Genomic DNA, 20,047 nt, shown 5'->3' with positions numbered 1-20,047 from the left:
TCAGAGGCGGAAAAGGCAGCATGGAAGCCAGCTTCCTGTATGGGATATGGCATCCTAGGCAGTGGCTTAACCTGCCCTGCCACAGCTTCTGCCCTAAGATTGAGTTCACTTATGCTTTAAAATCAATACAACCCGCTGGAAGCAGAAGCCACCCAATTCACAGCAGCTACACCAGGACCCCACTCTGACATAGGATCTCAACTGCTCCTCCCCAGGACAGCAGGTGGGTCTACTGGTCACTGGAAATAAGAACAAGAAGGCACTGATTTTACATAACTTGGACTAACTCAAAACTGTTTAAATGCTTTTTAAATTTTATTTTGATTTGTTTGAAAGGGAGATACAGAAAACAGAGATTTTCGTTGGTCTTAATGACCCAAAGCTGTGGGACCTTGCACCCGTATAGGAGACCCAAAAGAAGCTCCCGGCTCCTGGCTCCTGGCTTTGGATCGGTTTAGCTCCGGCTGTTGCAGCCACTTGGGGAATGACCCAGAGGATGGAGGATCTTTCTGTTTTTCCTCTCTCTGTAAATCTGACTTTCCAATAAAAATAAATAAATCTATGGACCCGGCATGGTGGCCTAATGGCTAAAGTCCTCACCTTGAACACACCAGGATACTGTGTGCACCCCAGTTCTAAACCTGGCAGGCCTGCTTCCTATCCAGCTCCCTGCTTGTGGCCTGGGAAAGCAGTTGAGGATGGCCCAAAGCCTTGGGACCCTGCACCTGCCTAGGAGACCCAGAAGAGCTCCTGGCTTTGGATCGGCGTAGCTCCGGCCATTGCAGTCAATTGGTGAGTGAATCATCGGATGGAAGATCTTCCTCTCTGTCTCTCCTCCTCTCTCTATGTATTTATCTAATTTGAATAAAAATAAACAAATCTTAAAATAAACAAATCTCTTAAAAATAAAAAAAGAAAGAAAAAACCTAACTTGAACTGAGATGTACTATTAAGTGTGAAAGTATAAAGTACTTTGCAAAGACTTGGTTCAAAAACAAAAAATATAAAATACCTCAACAATTTTCATACTGCTTACATGTTGAAATGATAGTAATTTGGATATACTGGATTAAATAAAACACACTATTATACTGATTCCACCTGTTTATTTTAATGTTTTACATAACAATTAGAACACTGAAAATCAACTGAGTGGCTCCTATCATACCTGCACTGGATTGCGTCAGGGTAGTTAGCAGTGGGGAGAAAACAAGACTCATTTCTCAGGACTCTGTAATCACAAACCAGCAAGCAGGTCTTAACAGTGGGCAACTACCTAGGAAGAATACATAAGAAGGTATTTCTTAAGTGGCTTTTTTTTTTTCTCATGCAAACCTCTTCAAGAGCAGAGATTTTTAAAAGGTATTTCTTCCCCCCCACCAAAAAAAAGGGGAGCTCTAGACTTTGCAACTCTACCCAGACTGAGCTTCTACAACCCAATTCTCAGGGCAGGAGTTTGGCACATCTGCCTAGGGCTGCTGCTGGGATGCCTCCATTCCCTATCCGAGTGCCTGACCTGGAGTCCCAGCTCTGCCTCTGGCCCAGCTTCTGGCTCACACGCACTGGGGTGCACATGAGCAGGAAGCTGGAACCCCAGGTGGAGTGCGACTGGAAGTCAGGTATGCACAGATGGGATGCAGGCCACCCAGGTAGCATCTACCCTGCTCCAGATGTCCACCTCATTGCTCAAATGTTTTCAATCTGCAACTGGTCGAATCTGCAGATGCAGAAACCAACTGTACAAATATTTTCCAAAAAGTACTCCTCAGAAAATGAGTGCTACAAGGAACTTTGTCAACTAAATTTAGGAATTCCCAAAGGAGGCTAAGAGGCAGTGGAAACATTAACTTTAGTTAATAGCTGAGCACATTCTCAAGGTGATATTTAAGTACCCTATGTATTTCAGCTCAGTTCCTGAGTACTCCAGTGTCAGAAGACAGTGGCAAGGACAGGTAAGAACGGCCCAGGCAGGGCTTCATGCAGTCTTGCTGTCAGGAACTCCCCACACACCGGACTGTGGAACCTGAAGGGCCAGGCACGACAAGTATCCTGCAAAATCCTACTCACTCACCCACATTGTTAGCTCTCATCACAGCCGAACTAGTGAAGAACTGTAGCAGCATGAAAACAACAACAACAAATAAAACCTGGGCCCAACAACAGTAAATACTACCTGAGTGAGCCAGATCCTGTTCTCTGAGAGAGACTCAAGCAACTCTACAGAGAAGCAACTACAGCGTTCCACAAGAAAGGCAGGGAAGGACGGGGCCTGCTGGCGGTCATGTCACATAACCTGTGCAGGTGCTTTCATTAACACAGACAGAATGCTTACCTGAGATGCTCACTTTCCAAAGGTCCTACAGACTTTGTCATTTTCCTCACTCTAATCATTTCACACTTACAAGCATTTAAGCTTATCTCTACTTTCCCCAAATTTACGGAAAGAGAAACTCAAATGCAGAAAAATGTATCATTCTGTTTCAAGTTTAGTAGCCCCATCAGGGGCAGAGCATGAGGACCAGACAAGGCTGCCTTCCAGGCCACTGCTTTTCACACTCAGGGGCTGCTATGCACCACTTTTGGAACGTAGATGAAAAATAAAATCAAAATGTGTCACAACTGTTCTCTTTTCAAAAAGTCACTGAATCATACCAGAAAATAACAATCTTTTGCCAGAATACATTTTCATAGCAGAAAACTGATTGTAAGAGGACAAAGAAAAACATACATATATCAAGTTAGCAAATTAAAAATACGACCCCTCCAACAAACTGTCTTCCGGCCCAACAATAAAAAAAGCTTGTCTGCCACATCAACTGGTTCCGAGGGCTGGGGCTCTGCAGCCTGGGAGGAGTGGGGGCGTGCAGAGAGCTGTGCTACTTCAGGCTCTTGGAACACACAATTCTGCCAGCCACAATTCATCAGCCACACTTTGAAATGATTCAACATTAACGAGAAACCTGTAAGACCTGCTATACAAAATTAAAAGGCAGGTTTGAGGAAATGAATAATAATGCTATGATCTCAGAAAGGAAGCTAATCGTTATACACACACCAATTAGCTTCCAGTCAATGCACACATTTAATATAATCACAACCAAAATCCAGTCAAATGCCCAGATAAATATTAAGGAATATGTCCAAAGAAATAAATGAATAAAATAAGAACTAGGGGCCAGCGTTACAGAGTAACAGGTAAAGCTGCTGTCTGTGGTGCCAGAATCCCCACTTCGGCGCCAGTTCGAATCCCAGCTGCTCCACTTCTGATTCAGCTCCCTGCTAATGAGCCTGAGAAAACAGTGGGGGCTGCTCTGACTGTTGTGGCTATTGGGGGATGAATTAGCAGATGGAAGATCTCTGTTCTCCCTCTCTAACTCTGCTTTTCAAGTAAATAAACAGCAAAAAAAGAACTAGAGGAAACAGAGTCCAGGCTTTGTCAGGTAATAACTTACAAAGCAAAAACTTAAATTATATTTAGTCATATAAGATATAGACAATGAGACAATGTATTTTCTGATAAAGGCATCCTCCTGATGAGGGAGGAATGAAGCATCACTGTCCATGGAACAGGGGGAAAACCAACTACGACCAAAGTCTCAAGTCTGGTATTCCCAAGTGCTGCATAATTTTAAAATTTAGAAAAGAAAGAAACTAACTTGTCATCAGACTTTCAGAAAAAGAGCCAGATATTTCAGCTGCATGAAAAGATAAAACTGGCATACAACAAGTAATATAAGTTAAACAGAGCAGGAAAGTAGCAGAAAAAAACAACAACAGAGGATTCCTACTCATACCTCAGAACAGGTGGATGCCCGTCAACGGACAGGGCAGCACCAAGGCCGAGAGGCCAGAGGGTGAAGGACCCAGGAACTGAGACACAGTCCGACCAGGGAGACGCATCAGCACTGCAGTGCTGAGGGGATGCGCTCTCTTTTCTTACCTGTGTAAAGACAGCAGCCCTTGGACAAGCAGGCCTCAACAGTAAAGCATCACGGAACCAGAGCTTCAAACTCAACCCTGGCGTTCCTCGGTGCAGGAAGAGGGCTCCTCGCAGCATACCCACCATGCCTGTCAGGCTATACTCTCAAGCTATCTGTAAATTCACAGCTAGCCAGTTTCCAGAAACAAATGCAGAACTTGGAGCACGCCCTGTTGTTTCTAAGATGACAGGATAGGCCTGCGAGCCAGGACACTGGCTTTACCTCAACTACCTTAACATACCGTCACTTCAACCTTTCAGAGCCAGATGCCACCTGTGCCAAATGCCCTCAGTGCCACCTTCTAAAGCCAAACACTTCGCAGGGCTCAGCCTGTGCACACTGCAACCTGAACACAGCGATGACCCAGGATCTAGGCTGGAAACTGTACCACCCAATGCTGCTGCGAGCATGCGCTTCCTACTGCTCAGCTGCTATGAATGTTAAGGATAACATCACTTGATTTCAAGGTCCAAGAAAGCCAACAGGAAAGAAACCCAGACACCCAAAGATTTATTTTAGGTCTTCTTTCACAGTGCTCCCATTATGAGAAATCTTCATTCCAAATCTGTTTTCTTCCAAAAAGTGGTTCATTAAACTTAAATGGGAATTTAGAAGAAGAAATAAAATTAGAACAGATCCCAGCTCCTACAAACCTGCATAGACAAGTTTGGGATTTTATAAAAGCCAAGCAGAAGCACAGGAGAAGGAAGAAAAGTAGGGAAGGCAGATGAGACCACATTATGCTAACTTCCTTGTACTCAGCCAGCAAAATCAGGGTCAGGCTCAAGGAGGCTCACATTGTACTTCTCCTTTGTAACTTCTTACCCACCCTCCTTTTTGCTTAAAGAATGGGGATAAAAAGCTACTATTCTGTTGCATTTGGAAAGATTTTTCCAAAAAGGAGTGCCATTATAGAAACCTCTGCATGAAAACATCACGGAAGATGAGTGAGTTATTCCTTATTAGCATGGCACAGAAGCGCAGGATGAAAACTAATCAAAGGAAACCTCTTTCCATGATCTTGACAGATCCTCTTCAGTTCGGCAGCCTCCACACTACCATCATTCCATGAATTATGAACAACTCTGAGTGGTCCTGTCACATGCAATCCTGGGGGGCGGGGTTCGTTAATTTTTAATTTCCCAGGTGCAGGCAGGTTAGACACTGTGGCTCAGTGGCTTAAGCTGCCTCCTGTGATGTCCACTTCTCATCTTGGAGAGACTGCGATCAAGTTCGGCCTACGCCTCTGCTTCCGATCTAACTCCCTGCTAATATGCCCAAGAAACAGCAGATGACGGCTCAAGTACTTGAGCCCTGCTACCCACGTGTGCGACCTGGAGTTTCTGACCTAGTCCTGGTTGTTGGCAGCATCTGGGGAAACAGCTAGAACATGGAAAATCCCTGTCTTTCAAATAAATAGTTATTTTTTAAATGAGAGGTATGTTTATAAGTGTGCAAGTCTTGAAATTCAGGCAAATGAGAACTCTTCCAAACATATGATGAAAAAAAAAATACATCAATTTAAATTCTTCTATACCAAAATAAACATCTTTTAACTTCCATTTTCCACTAACTTTTTTAAAAGAAAGATTTATTTTACTTATGTGAATTGCAGAATCACAGAGAGTGGGAGAAACAGAGAGAGAGGTCTTCCATCCCCTACATGGGCCCAACAATCAGGGCTGGGTCAAGTCAAAATCAGAAGTCAGTCCTCCCAGTTTTCCACAAACCTTTTTAAGCTTCTTTGCAACTGTTTTATGTCTTAATGGCATACATTTCTAATGCAAAAGCAAAAACAAAACAAAACAAACAAAAAGTCAAACCTACAAAAAAAACAGCAATCTGATTCCCAGTAATAAGCAGATGATAACATATTTCTGATTGGCCTACAGGGGGAAGGTGATATGGTCATTAATTTGGTAGCTCATTTTGCAAATAATGACTGAGCCCCTGCGACAAGCCAAGCATTGGAGGAAAGCACTAAACAGGTTCCTACCCTGAGAGCCAGGCACCTGGGGAAGAGGACATTTTAAAAAGCCAACTGTGTCAAGTGCCACGAAAGAAACCCAATTAAACTGCAGGAGGTCAGTTACTCAATGGAGAAGTTAGCTCCCCCTGGAGGATGAACAACAGTGTGACAGGAAGAAGGCCAAGTGGGCACCTATGAGGCCTCCACAGGGCTAGGCCATCTGTGCAGAGACCAAGGAGATGGAGAAAGTGACAGAAGAAAACTGAGACCCAGCGGCCCCAGAAATCACAACTGACAGCACAGAACAGCGCAGAGAAACAGGTACGAAACACTGAGTTTAAAAAGTAGGTTGCCGGGCCCAGCAGAGTGGCCTAGCCGCTAAAGTCCTCACCTTGCATGCGCCGGGATCCCATATGGGCGCCGGTTCTAATCCTGGCAGCTCCACTTCCCATCCAGCTCCCTACTTGTGGCCTGGGAAAGCAGTCGAGGACGGCCCAAAGCCTTGGGACCCTGCACCCGTGTGGGAGACCTGGAAGAAGTTCCTGGATCCTGGCTTTGGATCAGCATAGCATCGGCCGTTGCGCTCACTTGGGGAGTGAACCATCGGATGGAAGATCTTTCTCTCTGTCTCTCCTCCTCCCTGTATATCTGACTTTCCAATAAATAAATATATTAAAAAAAAAAAAAAAGTAGGTTGCCAGGGCCCAGTGTGGTAGCCTAGTGGCATAAGTTCCCACCTTGTATGCACTGGGATCCGATATGGGCACCAGCTGCTCTATTTCCCGTCCAGCTCCCTGCTTGTGGCCTGCAAAAGCAGTAGAGCATGGCCTTGGGATCTGGTACCTATATAGGAGACCCGGAAGAAGCTCCTGGCTTTGGATTGGCTCAGCTCTGGCCATTCAGGCTACTTGGGGAGTGAATCAGCAGATGGAAGATCTTTCTCTCTGTCTCTCCTTCACTCTGTAAATCTTATTTTCCAACTTAAAAAAAAATCTTAAAAAAAAAAAGTAGGATGCCAAATTATGACACTAATAACTAATAACTAAATAAAATAAACAGGGCCCAGTGCCTAGCAGCTAAAGTCCTCTCCTTGAATACACCAGGATCACATATGGGTGCCAGTTCTAATCCCAGCAGCTCCATTTCCCATCCAGCTCAGCTCTTTGCTTGTGGCCTCAGAAAGCATTCAAGGATGAACCCAAAGCCTTGAGACTCTGCACCCACATGGAGACCCTGAAGAGCTCCTGGCTCCTGGCTTTGGATTGCCGCAGCACTGGCCGTTGCGGTCACTTCAGGAGTGAATCTCGGATGGAAGATATTTCTATCTCTCCTCCTCTCTGTATATCTGACTATATAATAAAAATGAATAAATCTTTAAAAATAAATAAAATAAAATAAACAAAAACACCAAATGGATTCAAGAAGAGTAAAACTAGCAGTAGGCTTATGTTGTCATGCAATGTGACCCTGATATTTACACAAACATTCCTTGAAGAATGCATTGCTGAAATATGGCATATCCAACTGACATGTTAGATAACTGCTAAAACCTGACCAAAAATCTGATCAAAACTTGAAACTACAAACAACATCATGACATAAATTCTAAGGTGACTGCCATATGATTGTAGATATCTCATGACTAAGCTGTGTTTCTAAAAGCTAAACATTTAAGACTATATTTGACATAATATACTGAGGAAAGAAATCAAGCAAATTGGAAAATGTAATAATGGCAATATATGCAAAAGACATTAATATAAATATATTTCCACTAACATCTGAACGTTACTGGTCTCGTGTTTACCTTTCTTTAGTGAGTGCAGTGCTGAGGTGAAGAAGGTCAGATACCCAGGAGGCTGTGGGGAGCCGCTGAAGTCGAAGTACCCGAGCACCCCAGGCTGCAGGGACGAGAGCAGAGGCAGGACATGAGACGAGCAGGCAGTCGCAACGTGATGGAAGGGATCTTAAACATTACACTTAGGCAACTAGCGCACTGTTTCCACTAAAGTAAAATTTAAAAAAAAGAACAATCTAACCAGGGGAGATGCTTGGGGCTGAACTCCATTCAACAAACAGGGTAATGAGCAGTGCCACCACAGAAAGCCGGCACAGTGTTTAAGCAGGGTCATTTAAAGCTGCTACTTCCTTCTCCCTACGGATGTCTTCCTCTCTCTGCAGGAAGCACAATCCTCAGGTCCCTGGCTTAGACTGTACCATCAAGTTCAGGTGTGCACTGGCTCTTGTTGAACAGTTCCAGGCAAGCCACGCTGGTCATTTCTTCATAACCTTTATGGTTCTTTCTTTAGTCCTTTCTCTCATCTGCCCCAAACACACCTCCCCAGTGGGCTAGCAACCGGGTTGAATCTGACAGGCTGCACCTGGGACCAAGCTCCTGCAGGGGTTCATCCCTCTAGGAGCCCAGCATCCAGGCCAGCCCTGTGCCAGGGCTCCTCTGGGCTCAGGTCAGCCTTCAGGGGGAGGGCCCTCTTCTCCCCTGCTGCTTCCACCTGCTCACTCCATTCTCTACACTCAGTACAGAACGGCCCTTCAGATGCCAAACCACTGGGATGGCTCCTTTCAGCCATATAATGCCTTCCTGCTCACGATAACATCTTCCTTCTTTGAAAGCCCTGTGGCACTCATTCTCATCCAGATTTGTTCTGAAACTCTCACCTAACAGCCAGGCTGTGAGACCTGAGAGTGTGCTGCCCCTGGACTCATAGGAGTTGAGCTCAGGTTCCCGCCTGTAGAATAGGGGTGAGCACTCCCAGGGGAAGCCTTAGGGTCCCCCAGCAGCAGCATGCAGGGACTGCCCTTCCCGGGACTGCAGAAAGAGCCCACAAGCAGGAAAGCACCAGGCCAGAACACTTCCCGGCCCCACGCCACTCAGCACTGCGCCCTCAACAAGTAACTGTGGAGGCTGATTTGATGACTGGTACAAAATCTGATCTGGAGTTAAGGCAGCAATTCAATCTGTGGTGAGATCTGAAACCACCATGTTTATAAAGGAGGAAAGGCCTGCTTGGCAGTACAGCACCATTCCCTTTCCAGTCTAAACCATCCGCTTATTGCGACAGGACCGGCCAAGGTAATTCAATTCACGTTCATCTTAAAAGGAACCAAGATGGAATGCTTAATTTTAGCATCCAAAAAAATCTAACAAATAACCAATTTCTCAAACTGAAAAGCTGAGAAAGCAGTCATTAGGGCCTGGTTAAGCTGCCACCTGCGATGCTGACATCCCATATGAATGCCAGTTTGAGGCCTAGTACTCCACTTCTCATCCATCTCCCAGCTACTGGGCTTGGAAAGGCAGTGGAAGACGGCCCAAGGCTCGGGCCCTTGCAGTCCATGTGGAAGACCCGGATGGATTCCGGCATCACCCTGGCCCACTCTCAGCAGTTGTAGTCATTGTGGTGAATGAGCCAACAGACAGGTGGAAGATCTGCCTCTGTCTGTGCAACTTTTTCAAATAAATAAATTAACTTAAAAAAAAAAAGCAAGAAAAATTATTGTGAACATTTTTGTTTTGCCCTGTCCCTTCAAAACATTCTTAACAAGCCAACCTACAATTGGCTTAAAGTAAAATTATACAGCATTTGTGTTAAGACTTCAAACCACACTATGATTGTGTAATAAGCTTTCCCACCAATAACAAAGACAAAATCTTAAGAATTTCTAGTCTCTTAGTTAATATTGAACACAGGTAACAAAAACAGAAATTCACTGAATAAAGATAGACTCATTTAAGTTAAATTTAAATTCTGACCACTCTCTCAAACCAAAGGCAATAAAGTCATTCCAAACATTAACAAAAATTACCTGGCTAGAGATGAAATAATGCAGCCTTTAGCTCTCCCACATCGCTGCATCTTGGGCAGTCTCTCAGAAGATATGTGGCCCATAAACACGCACACTCACATGTACATATAATGTAATCATCACATGCACACATACATATAATGTAATTGCACACACTCATATGCACATACAATTACATACACGCACACTCAATTACATGCATGTACACTCACATGTACATGCAATGTAATTACATGTACACATATTCACGTGTACATATAGTGTGATTTGCATATATACAAGTACATATAATAACATACAAGCACACGTGCATGTGTATACATAAGGTAGTTATACACAAGCACACATTTATATGTACATATAATGTAATTACATGCATGGGCATAGACTGACACAAAGAAAGCCAACACAACTTCTGTCTCTCTCTAGGAAACCCAAATTAAGCCTTAAGAATGGGCCCAGCACGATAATGTAATAGTTAAAGTCCTCACCTTGCATTTGCCGGGATCCCATATGGGCGCCGGTTCTAAACCTCGCGGCCCTGCTTCCCATCCAGCTCCCTGCTTGTGGCCTGGGAAAGCAGTCGAGGACGGCCCAAGGCTTTGGGACCCTGCACCTGAGTGGGAGACCTGGAAGAGTTCCTGGCTCCTGGTTTTGGATTGGCTCAGCTCCAGCCATTGCAGTCACTTGGGGAGTGAACCATTGGATGGAAGATCTTCCTCTCTGTCTCTCCTCCTCTCTATATATCCACCTTTCCAATTAAAAAAAACAAAAAGAATGAATGAAAGGCCATCTCCAGGTGCTACCGGCATTACTGTGGCTTGCAGCAAGGAGCCTCTGTAGAAGAACTGGCAGTGTAACTAAGTAACTAAAGAAATTCACCTAACAATTCAAGCCATAAGTAAAACTATTTTCACTTTACATTGCCAAAGGCAGATTATGGTTCAGTGACTGGGTAATGACTCGTTTGGCTAATCCTTTGCCTGTAAGTGCCAGGATCACATATGGACACTGGGTTCGTTTCCCAGATGCTCCATTTCCCAACTAGCTTCCCACTTGACCCCGAGAAAGCAGCCAAAGACAGCCCAAAGCCTTAGGATCCTGCACCTGCATGGAAGACCCGGAAGAAGCTCCTGGCTCCTGGTTTTGGATCGCTCAGCTCCAGCCATTTGTGGTCATTTGGGGAGTGAACCAGCAGATGGAAGATCTTTCTCTCTGTCTCTCCTCCTCTCTGTAATCTGACTTTCCAAACAAAATAAAAATACTTTTTTTTAAAAAAAGAAAGATCATAATTCAATAACTATATGGGAGGATTGAAGATTGTATAAATGACAAAACACAAGCATTAAATTGCAGGAAACACCAAGTATATTTTAAATGCTACTGTGACTGTCAAGACTGAATTTGGAAAACTGCCATATCTGAGAACATAAACTATAATTAATGCTTCAAAATAACACAAAGAGGAGATAAAATGAAGTGACGGCTATATCTGTTTATTTGCTTTAAGTTAGGAAAGTTTTACAGCCTTTTCCCCCAAAATTTCAATGTCTCCCCCAAAAAGGCACACAAATATCTAATAAGTCAGCTCCATTAGGCTGCACTGTTTGAGACAGTGCATGCTGGCTCTGGAAAGGAGGACTGTGGGGGAGAAATAAACAGCCCCCCCACACAAGCCCCTGTCTACTCATCTGCAAATGCCCTGTGAGCTGTCCTCAATGCCGGGGACCCTCTTCCAGCCTGGCACCGGGCACCACACGTCAGGTGCCAAACCCTGTGGGCACACAGCCATCATTCCCAGTGACACCTGCCATTGTGCAGAAGCCATCTGAAGCCAGGCTCCAGATGTGCTGTTTCTGCCCCTCTTCTCCCAGGTGCACCGACAGCAGCCGGCAGAGCTGTGACAGGGGCTTGAGCGCCAGTGCTCCTGGCTCCTCTAACCCAACCACCCATGGGAGCTCTGCTCCAGTCCAGCAGTCTTGTTTCTTCCCAGGGCCTTTGCATAACTGTTTCCACCTCCTGTGAAGTCCTCCAAACTCCAGAGGACTGAATCACATCACAGAGACACTTGGTTTTTGCTCAAATCTTGGTTCTTCAAAGATACCTTCCCTTTCTTCCAAAACAGCTATGTCTAGAGCAGGTGTGATGGCACAGGTAGTTAAGCCACCACTTGAGACAACCCATGTCTGAGCTCCTGGCCCAGCCCTGGCTGCTGCAAGCATCTGGATGGTAAACCAGCAGAAGAAAGCTGTGTGTGCCTGTCTTTCCCTACCTACCGATCTCTATTTCTCCCTCTACTTTTCAAGTGGACAAACTTAATAAAATGTTTACAAAATCAAAGTTATGTCCCCCCACCACCAGCTCTATGTTATCACCTTTTTTAAATTTTTAAATTTTTCTTCGCATTTCTTATCTAGTGCTACCCTGTGCAACATAGTTTCCTTGGAGTGCTATAACAAATTATCACAGTGTGAAATTCCAGAAGCCACAGTCTCAGAGCTCTGCCAGGGAAGCCTGCCATCACAGGGCCAGCAGGACCACACTCCCTGAAGGCTGCTGAGGAGGAAGCTGCCTAGCCACCGCAAGCTCTGGGGGTCTCCCAGCCTCGAGGTGAGGCTACCTCACTCTAGCCTCCACCTCAGACTCACGGGGGTCTCTTCTCAGCATGACACCAGTCACCAGGTCCTGGACCTACCCCACACCCAGGATGACATAACCAACTGTAAAGTCCCTGTTTCCAGAGAAGTGCATTTGGGAGGAGGCAACCCTTCAGCCAGCATATCTCCTCTTCTGTTTTCCTGCTCGTTGTCTATCTCTGCGTTGTAACTCTATGAAGCAGACACTCTCACGCAAAGGGAGAACACAATGAATACTTGTTACTGAAGGAATGGAGAGAAAAAGGTAAATAACATAGAGCTGGTCCATCAAGTTTGCAATTTGGCAAAAGCCAAGGCAATGACTGCCTGGGTAAACTTGCCCCAGTTTGTTTCTAATTCCGTTCCTTGATGCCTGGTACAGAGAGTGTAATTAGTACTAGTTTCATGAGGAGGCTGAAAACTGCCTATTGAAAGGATGCCAGCAAACGTCATCAGCATAAAATGTTTTTTTCTCAAAGTGGGCTCCATTTCTAGGCCAGCATAATCTCAGCAGGTGCACATACGCCATCTAGTGGCCATGACACTTGATGTGTTTTTATTCTAAGTGGAAACAGTTCACATTGATGCTGACTTCTATAATGTGAAACCAGATTTATTTATTATTTGAAATGCAGAGGTTCATGAGGAAAAGATGAAAAAGAGATCTTTCATCTGTCAGCTCACTCCTCAAATGAGTGAACTGAAGCTAGGCTAGTGTGAAGCCAGGAGCTAGGAGCTTCTTCCAGGTGCCAATGATTTGAGCCATCCTCCACTGCTTTCCCAGGGCATAGCAGAAACCTGGATGACAAGTGCAGCAACCAGGACTCCAGCTGGCCTAATAATGGCCTGAGGAGGCAACGGAAGAGACCTTGGCTCCTGGGACTCATGTGAAAGACCCAGAAGAAGCTCCTGGTTTCTGACTTAGCACCAGCCCAGCTCCAGACACTGCAGCCATTTGGGAGTGAACTAGCAGATGGAAGATCTCTGTCTCTCCTTCTCACTCTAACTCTGCTTTTTAAATAAATGATTAATACAGCTTTAGAAAACATAAATACAAACCTCTGATAAAGCATTCTCATGAAGCCTTCTTCAGTATTTTTTTTCTTTTTTTAAGAACTATATTATTTATTTGAAAGGCAGAACTAGAGAGAGAGAGAGATCTTCCATTTGCTGGTTCACACTTCAACAAAACATTACAGCCAGGGTGGAAACCAACAAGCCAAAGACAGGAGCTACTTCTGGGTCTTCCACATAGGTGCAGGGGCCCAAGCTCTTGGGCTGTGCTCACTGCTCTCCCAGGCTAGCAGGGAGCTGGGTGGAAAGCAGGACAGCTGAGACAAACCAGAGCACCTGTGGCACCTGTCATGGGCAGCAGCTTCAACTGCTTTGTCACCACGCTGTCCCTTCTCAGTCCTTTTAGTAGTGGGCTATGAGATCTCAATTTTGTCTACAATTTGGGGCAAGGGTAAACATACGTGGGCACCAGTTCATATCCTGGCTGTTCCACTTCCCATCCAGCTCCGTGCTTATGGTCTGGGAAGACAGTGGAGGATGGCCTAAGTCCTTAGAACCCTGTACCCACGTGGAGATCCAAAAAAGGCTCCTGGCTCCAGATCAGTTCAGCTCTGGCCATTCTGGCCATTTGGGGAGTGAAGCAGCAGGAGGGGATTCTGTCTCTCCTTCTGTTCGTGAATCTGCCTTTTCCAGAAGAATAAGCAAAGTCTTCAAAAAGTGGTTAAGCAACTTGCAAGACCACATGGTTCACAAGGGACAGTATGACTCCTAACTGACTCCTAGTCCTCACCATTTTGCAATATAACCCAGTCACTGCCTGTCATCCACTGCAAACTCACATGAAAATACACTGCACGCGTTATCACACCGCAGAGTTACCTCCCAAGAACACCCTGGCCCTATCACCCAAAGCCCAGGAGACAAATCACTATCCCCACGACTCCCACACTCAGCACTGCCCAACAAGCCAGGCCCAGGGGCTCTGTCCCCCAGCTTAGTTCTTGCCCACAGATCTGCCCTGACAACACGGAGCATAAACCTGAAAGGTGCACAGAGTCCATGCAGATTAAACAATATTTACTCCCAGGGCTAGTACTGTGGTGCATGGGTTAAGCTGCCACCTTCACAACCAGCATTCCATATGAGCACAGATTTGAATCCTGGCTGCTCCACTTCTCATCCTATATCCTGCTAATGCACCTAAGAAGTAGGAGACAGCCCAAGTACTTGGGCCCCTGCGCCCTCGTTAAAGACTTGGACAGAGTCCCAGACTGCTGGCATCAGCCTGGCTTAGGCCTGACCACTGTGGCCATCTGGGGAATGCACCAGCAGGTGGAAGGTATCTTTCTGTCTCTATCTGTATGTTTCTCTCCCCAATCCCCAACTCTGTAATTATACTCTGCCTTTCAAATAAATAATCTTTTTAGAAAGTCCATCTCTAACTTATATAAAATACACATGATACAAAAGGAAAAAACCTGTACTCCAATTTCAAGCTGTCAGAGGAAGCGACATTCCTTTTCTCCCCATCAACAGTAGCCTTGAAGCTGTCGTGTGCAAGTTACCTCTTCTCTTGGTGTATAACAATATGAGCTTCTCCTTGTGCCAAATTTTCATGCAACTAATTCTACAATCTAAAAAATCACTTTAATAACCTCAGTGCCAGCCTCAACAATAAGCTGTCCTGACTACTCAATTATGATCTTATAAAAATAATTTTTCAGGTCTGAAGCTGACAACAGGGAGACAGAAGGGAAGCTATGTCAGGAAAGCAGAAAAGTGAACAAACTTTTCGTAGACAAAGCCTTGAAATCACTATGTCACTAGTAAAATAGAAAGAACCATACTTTCAGTTTAAAACAAACAAAAAAAAAAAGCTAAACTACAACTGACAGGAAAAGCCAATACCCTGTAGTACCATGCTATAAAATATGAAGTAACTATCTGAATTTGCAGCTTTGCAGAAACTACCAGCTAATTCTCCTGTGCTCAAAGTAAACTGTTTATAAGCGTGTATTGAAATTTCCCAAACAAAAGAGAAGATATTGCAAGTATAATGTTTCCTTAAACCATTCTTATGATCAACAACTCAAAATGCATTTAGCTGGGGTTTATCTATGCTATAATATTAACTGTCACAATTCAGGGAACATTAAAACCAAAGAGCCCCCTTTCAGTACAAACCATCCAACACAACCCGACCGCAGCCCTCGGGACGGAGGAGACACACGACAGGAAAGGCAGCAGGTACCTCGAAGTTTGAGAGAAACTCTAGTAACTCTGATTGAGATGGGATGTAGAGCAGAGGTTTCATCACCCGGCGGACAAACTTCTCAATGTAAACAGCACTCATGGGGCCTTTGTACTCGATTGGTCCAAAACTAGTGCCAAAAAAAAATAAATAATAAAATAAAATAAATGAAAATAATACACCATGCATTAAATCTACAATGCAGAACTAAAATCATCAACATCACCAAATGCAAAGGCCTTGCTTTAGCACCCTACTTTGCTTAGGAGGTCACAGGGCTCATTAGGAAGAACATTTTGGTTGAAGGGAGGTGCTGGTAGCTATTACCCCTCTATGAGTTTAGTACAACTACAAAGTTAATTTCCAAAGAACATTCATTCGCATCTTTGAAAAAGAAATATATCGCACAATATTTCCTTAAGAGAAAAACACACAGGAAGGTTAATAAGGAACTGACTACAGGCTAACAGACTACAGGATCCTAACTGCACAATTCGGTGTGGCAAGCCAAACTTCCTTTAACATATCTCTCTGAAAACAAAAGCAAGCTGAGCAACTGGTCTTTGACCTACTAAAAGTGGTTACTAAATATCCCCATAGGCACTTACAAAAAGATCACTACATGAACTTAAAAATCTACTTAAAGTTTTATCGAAAGAGACCACCACCAGACGGGGAAGTACTGCTTCCCTGCCCTCTTGGTGACCCTAGGGGACACACAGCACTGCTAAGTGACACCACCACCATTCAGACTAGGCAGGATTCTCACTTGGGTCTGTCTTCTCCATCTGCCGCAGGACAGACACGGCTCAAATATTCATGGATGGCAGGTAGCAAAGGTGTTGGTAGGCTACTCAGCAACTCCACACTTGATCTTAGCCAGAAGGCTGAGAAGCAATACTCGGCCACTCCATAACCATTTTTTTTCCCCTGGACAGAAACTGGCCTTAAACTTACTGACTGCTAAGCACCATAAGGAAGCACAGTAAAGAATTCTCTAAACAGTCTCAATACAGTATCACAAGGATCACACAAATGCACACACATGCATACTATGGTGAAATGAACACAATTCTTCAGTGTGCACTGCGCTCCTTTGAGAGCAAAGGTATGTTAGCATGGGAAAGTAAACAGTACATGCATAATTCCCACTCCCTATAATAATCTCCTATAATGCATAGTTGGGAAACAGAAATCTTACCAATTTAACACTTAGTACTAATTAGGTTTGAATTTAAAAATTATCACTAGGGCAGCACCATGGCATAGCAAGCAGTCATTGCCTACCAGCATCCCGTACAGGCAATGGTGCAAGACCTGGCTGTTCCACTTCCAATCCAGCTCCTTGCTAATGCATCTGGGAAAACAGCAGAGCATGGCCTAGACCTTGGGTCCCTGCACCCACATGGGAGACCCAGAAGAAGCTACTGGATTCAGACCAGCCCATCTCTGAACCCTGTAGCCATTTGGGCAGTGAACCAGCATATGGAAGATTCTTTCTCTCCTCTTTCTAACTCTGCCTTTTAAATAAGTAAATAATCACGGTCACCACCAACCCGATGCCAATACTCAACTTAAAGGGGGAAAAAAATAAAAGAGGCATCAAGTAACTTTGTTCAACAGAAAGGAAGCAATCAATGTGGAAACCTCATCAAACACAAGCTAAGAAGCTTTGCTGAGTTTGTTTTCCCTGATATCGCAAGGGTTCTGGTAGCTTGTAAAATGCTTGTGAATCCCAGAATGCAGAGGTAGAACCTGTCCACCCACAACCTGGGCACAGGAGGAGCAGAACTAGGGCTACTTTGTAGCAAGTGTCTGCAGAGCCACTCCCTGCACAGATCCTTTATAAACCTTGTGAGGAGAATCAATACAATCCAAAAAAACTAAGTTTATATTCATAAACCAGAAAAGCTTAAGAATTCCTTTAAGCAGCTACTGCAAGATCAAGTCATGATCGCCAACAGCAGCAGCACAGGGTACCCAGATGAGACACCACGGGCACGCTTGTGAGCCCTGTAACACAAGAGCTACCCAGACAACAAAGGACAGGCCTGTGTTCAGAGAGGTCCCAGGGACTCCACGACAAACATGAAAACGCTCTCTTTGGGAATCTCCATGCCTTAGCACTTCCTTGGGTCTCAGTCACACTGGCACAGGCCAAGGCTGGAGTGAACAGTAACGCATCTGAAATAACTCAAAGTTCCAACAGGAAAATACTGGGGCAGGCATTTCAAAACCAACACCAGCACCATCTACAAAAGAAAGAGAGGGCTGGACTAGAGATTTCCAAGTTCCTTTCATGTCCTTTCAAGTGTTCCTCAAAAGCTAAGAAAGCCAACAGGGAAAGCCAACAGCTACATACCTGCATTCTCAAAATGTTATTTGCACTCAACTCAAGGGAATTCTTTTATATTTACCCAATATGAAGTCCCACCTGTGAGCAGCCGCTAAGTGCTACAGCCCTGGATATGCCCTCGTGTGCTTTTCCAAAGGTAAAAAGAAACGCAGGAACCTCAGTGGAGCACTATAGAACTCAGAGTTTCCCAACTCTTCATTCTTGCTACAATAGAAGAGGGGCCCTGAGAACATTACTCTTTCTTATCAAAAAGCTGCACTTGGACCTTCAAAACAAAGAACCTCCCAATTATTGGCAACAAAAAAAAAAAGGAGTAAAACTGGCTTGTTACTCTCAATATTAACCAGCGATATTTAATATCCAGAGGAAAACCCGAGGGTGGAGACGAGACAAGAGAGTGTGTTTCTTGCAAGCACAGTCTGATGCTTGCAGGCACAGTAAGTCCTACAGGCCTCATGCCAGCTTCCATGGAACACGGGTCTGTCACAGGTCCCCAGGGATGAACCCTCAGGAAGTACAGAGGGAAGGAAAAGAGTCTAAAAGTAAAGCTTCCTCTCATCAAATCTCCATCCCTCGCGCTTCGACAAACCTCAGGCCAGTAAGCCGAGCGAAGCCCTAGCTCCCACCACCGTCTGTGAACCGCTGCTGGTCAGAGCAACAGACCTTCCCTAACCTCCACAGCGGGATCTGCGTGGAGCTCTCAAGCCAAACATCAATCTGTCTGCAGGAAAAGAAATCAATCCATCTTAACCGATGTCGTGAGGGTGGGAATCTGGCACATCAGTCAACACAGCATGAAGATCACCCACATCCCATATCAAGGTGGCAAGCTCTGAGTCCCAGCCCTGCTCCTGCCAGGCACAGGTAATGGCTCCAGTCACTGGGTTCCGTCACTTACCTGGGGCCTGGCCACATTCCTGCTTGCAGCCTGGCCCAGTATCAACACTTACATGCATCTGAGGAATGAACTGGAGATGGGAACTCTCCTGTCGCTGTTTTTTATTTTTTTAATTACTATTTACAAATTTTATAAATAAATACATAATGACTCAAGATGTTCATGTAAGTGAGAAAAAAGCAGTGAAACAAGCAGCATTTTGACATGACTGCACTTTTAGCTGGAGAGAAAAGAGGTGCAGGGGTGGATGTTTGGTGTAGGAATGCAGTCTCCACCTGAAGTGCATCCCCGTGGGATGTCCACTTTTGAGTAACAGGGCCTCCACCTGGGACCCAGGCACCTACTGACACAGCCCTGGGGACAGGCCAGACAGAGGCCCTGCCTCTTGCCAGTGAACTGCAAGATTTCTGTCCTTCCCACTGCTTTTTAAATAGCAGGAGTTGAAGAAAGAAGTAGAATAAGGAAGAAAAAGGTACAAAATTTGGCATGTAAAAGGATGATACAATTCAAGATGCAGTGACTACATATCACTGATAAAATTAATATTCCTTTTTAAAACTTAGTTTGGCTTCTTGCATTTTTCAATTTCCTATAGTGGATATCTAGTACTTTTATACAAAAAAAAAGGCCCCCAAATTAATTTATAAGTGGACAAACTTAACTGCAATGAAAAGCATTCTTACCTCCGATGATACAGATAGATCACAGGAAAATAAAAGAAGTGTTTCTGTTTTCTGCATTTGCCCTGGTTCCACCAGCAGTTAATTGCCACAAACAACACCTGCAGAGCCAGCAAAGTTTTCGGTGACTATGAATAACAACTGAAAAGCCATAAACTTTAAAATACAAAATTACCAAACAACATTTCTCCTCTTGCTGAAACAGAAAGCAAAAAGAAGATGTTTCAAAGAAGGTCATTATTTACCACTGAAACAAATTGTTTTCCTATGGTGTTCAGCAATGACTTGGAGGCTGCCCCAAGAGGAAAACAATTGTTGAATTCTAAGGTGATGAGTGCCAATGAGTTTTTCTAAACATGTTTACACTACATCTTAAGATTGTCAAACTGTTCATTTGAAAACAAAAAGGAGGGCTTGGCACAATGGCTAAAGTCCTCA

The 20,047-nt window shown here is 44.5% G+C and overlaps 1 protein-coding gene across 3 annotated transcripts in view; it reads right to left on the bottom strand.

Annotated features, from left to right (window-relative positions):
- TXNDC11 (thioredoxin domain containing 11) overlaps window positions 1-20,047 on the bottom strand; it is a 53,905-nt gene that overhangs the window by 26,800 nt on the left and 7,058 nt on the right. Inside the window, exons 3-5 of one of the 3 annotated variants that reach the window (XM_040973327.1) lie at window positions 19,613-19,710; window positions 15,676-15,805; window positions 7,757-7,850 (exon numbers count right to left, since the gene is read on the bottom strand). In XM_040973327.1, the coding sequence (XP_040829261.1) occupies window positions 7,757-7,850; window positions 15,676-15,805; window positions 19,613-19,710 (322 nt within the window). The remainder of the gene's footprint in view (window positions 1-7,756; window positions 7,851-15,675; window positions 15,806-19,612; window positions 19,711-20,047) is intronic. The other 2 variants (XM_040973328.1, XM_040973329.1) reach the window with 2 other exon arrangements.

This window comes from Ochotona curzoniae, unplaced genomic scaffold, assembly GCF_017591425.1.
Source record: "Ochotona curzoniae isolate NIBS_2020 unplaced genomic scaffold, NIBS_Ocur_1.0 contig_2321, whole genome shotgun sequence".
Taxonomy (NCBI): Eukaryota; Metazoa; Chordata; class Mammalia; order Lagomorpha; family Ochotonidae; genus Ochotona; species Ochotona curzoniae.
The sequence above is the reverse complement of the archived record's forward strand: the minus strand, read 5'-3'. Positions and strand labels throughout refer to the sequence as shown.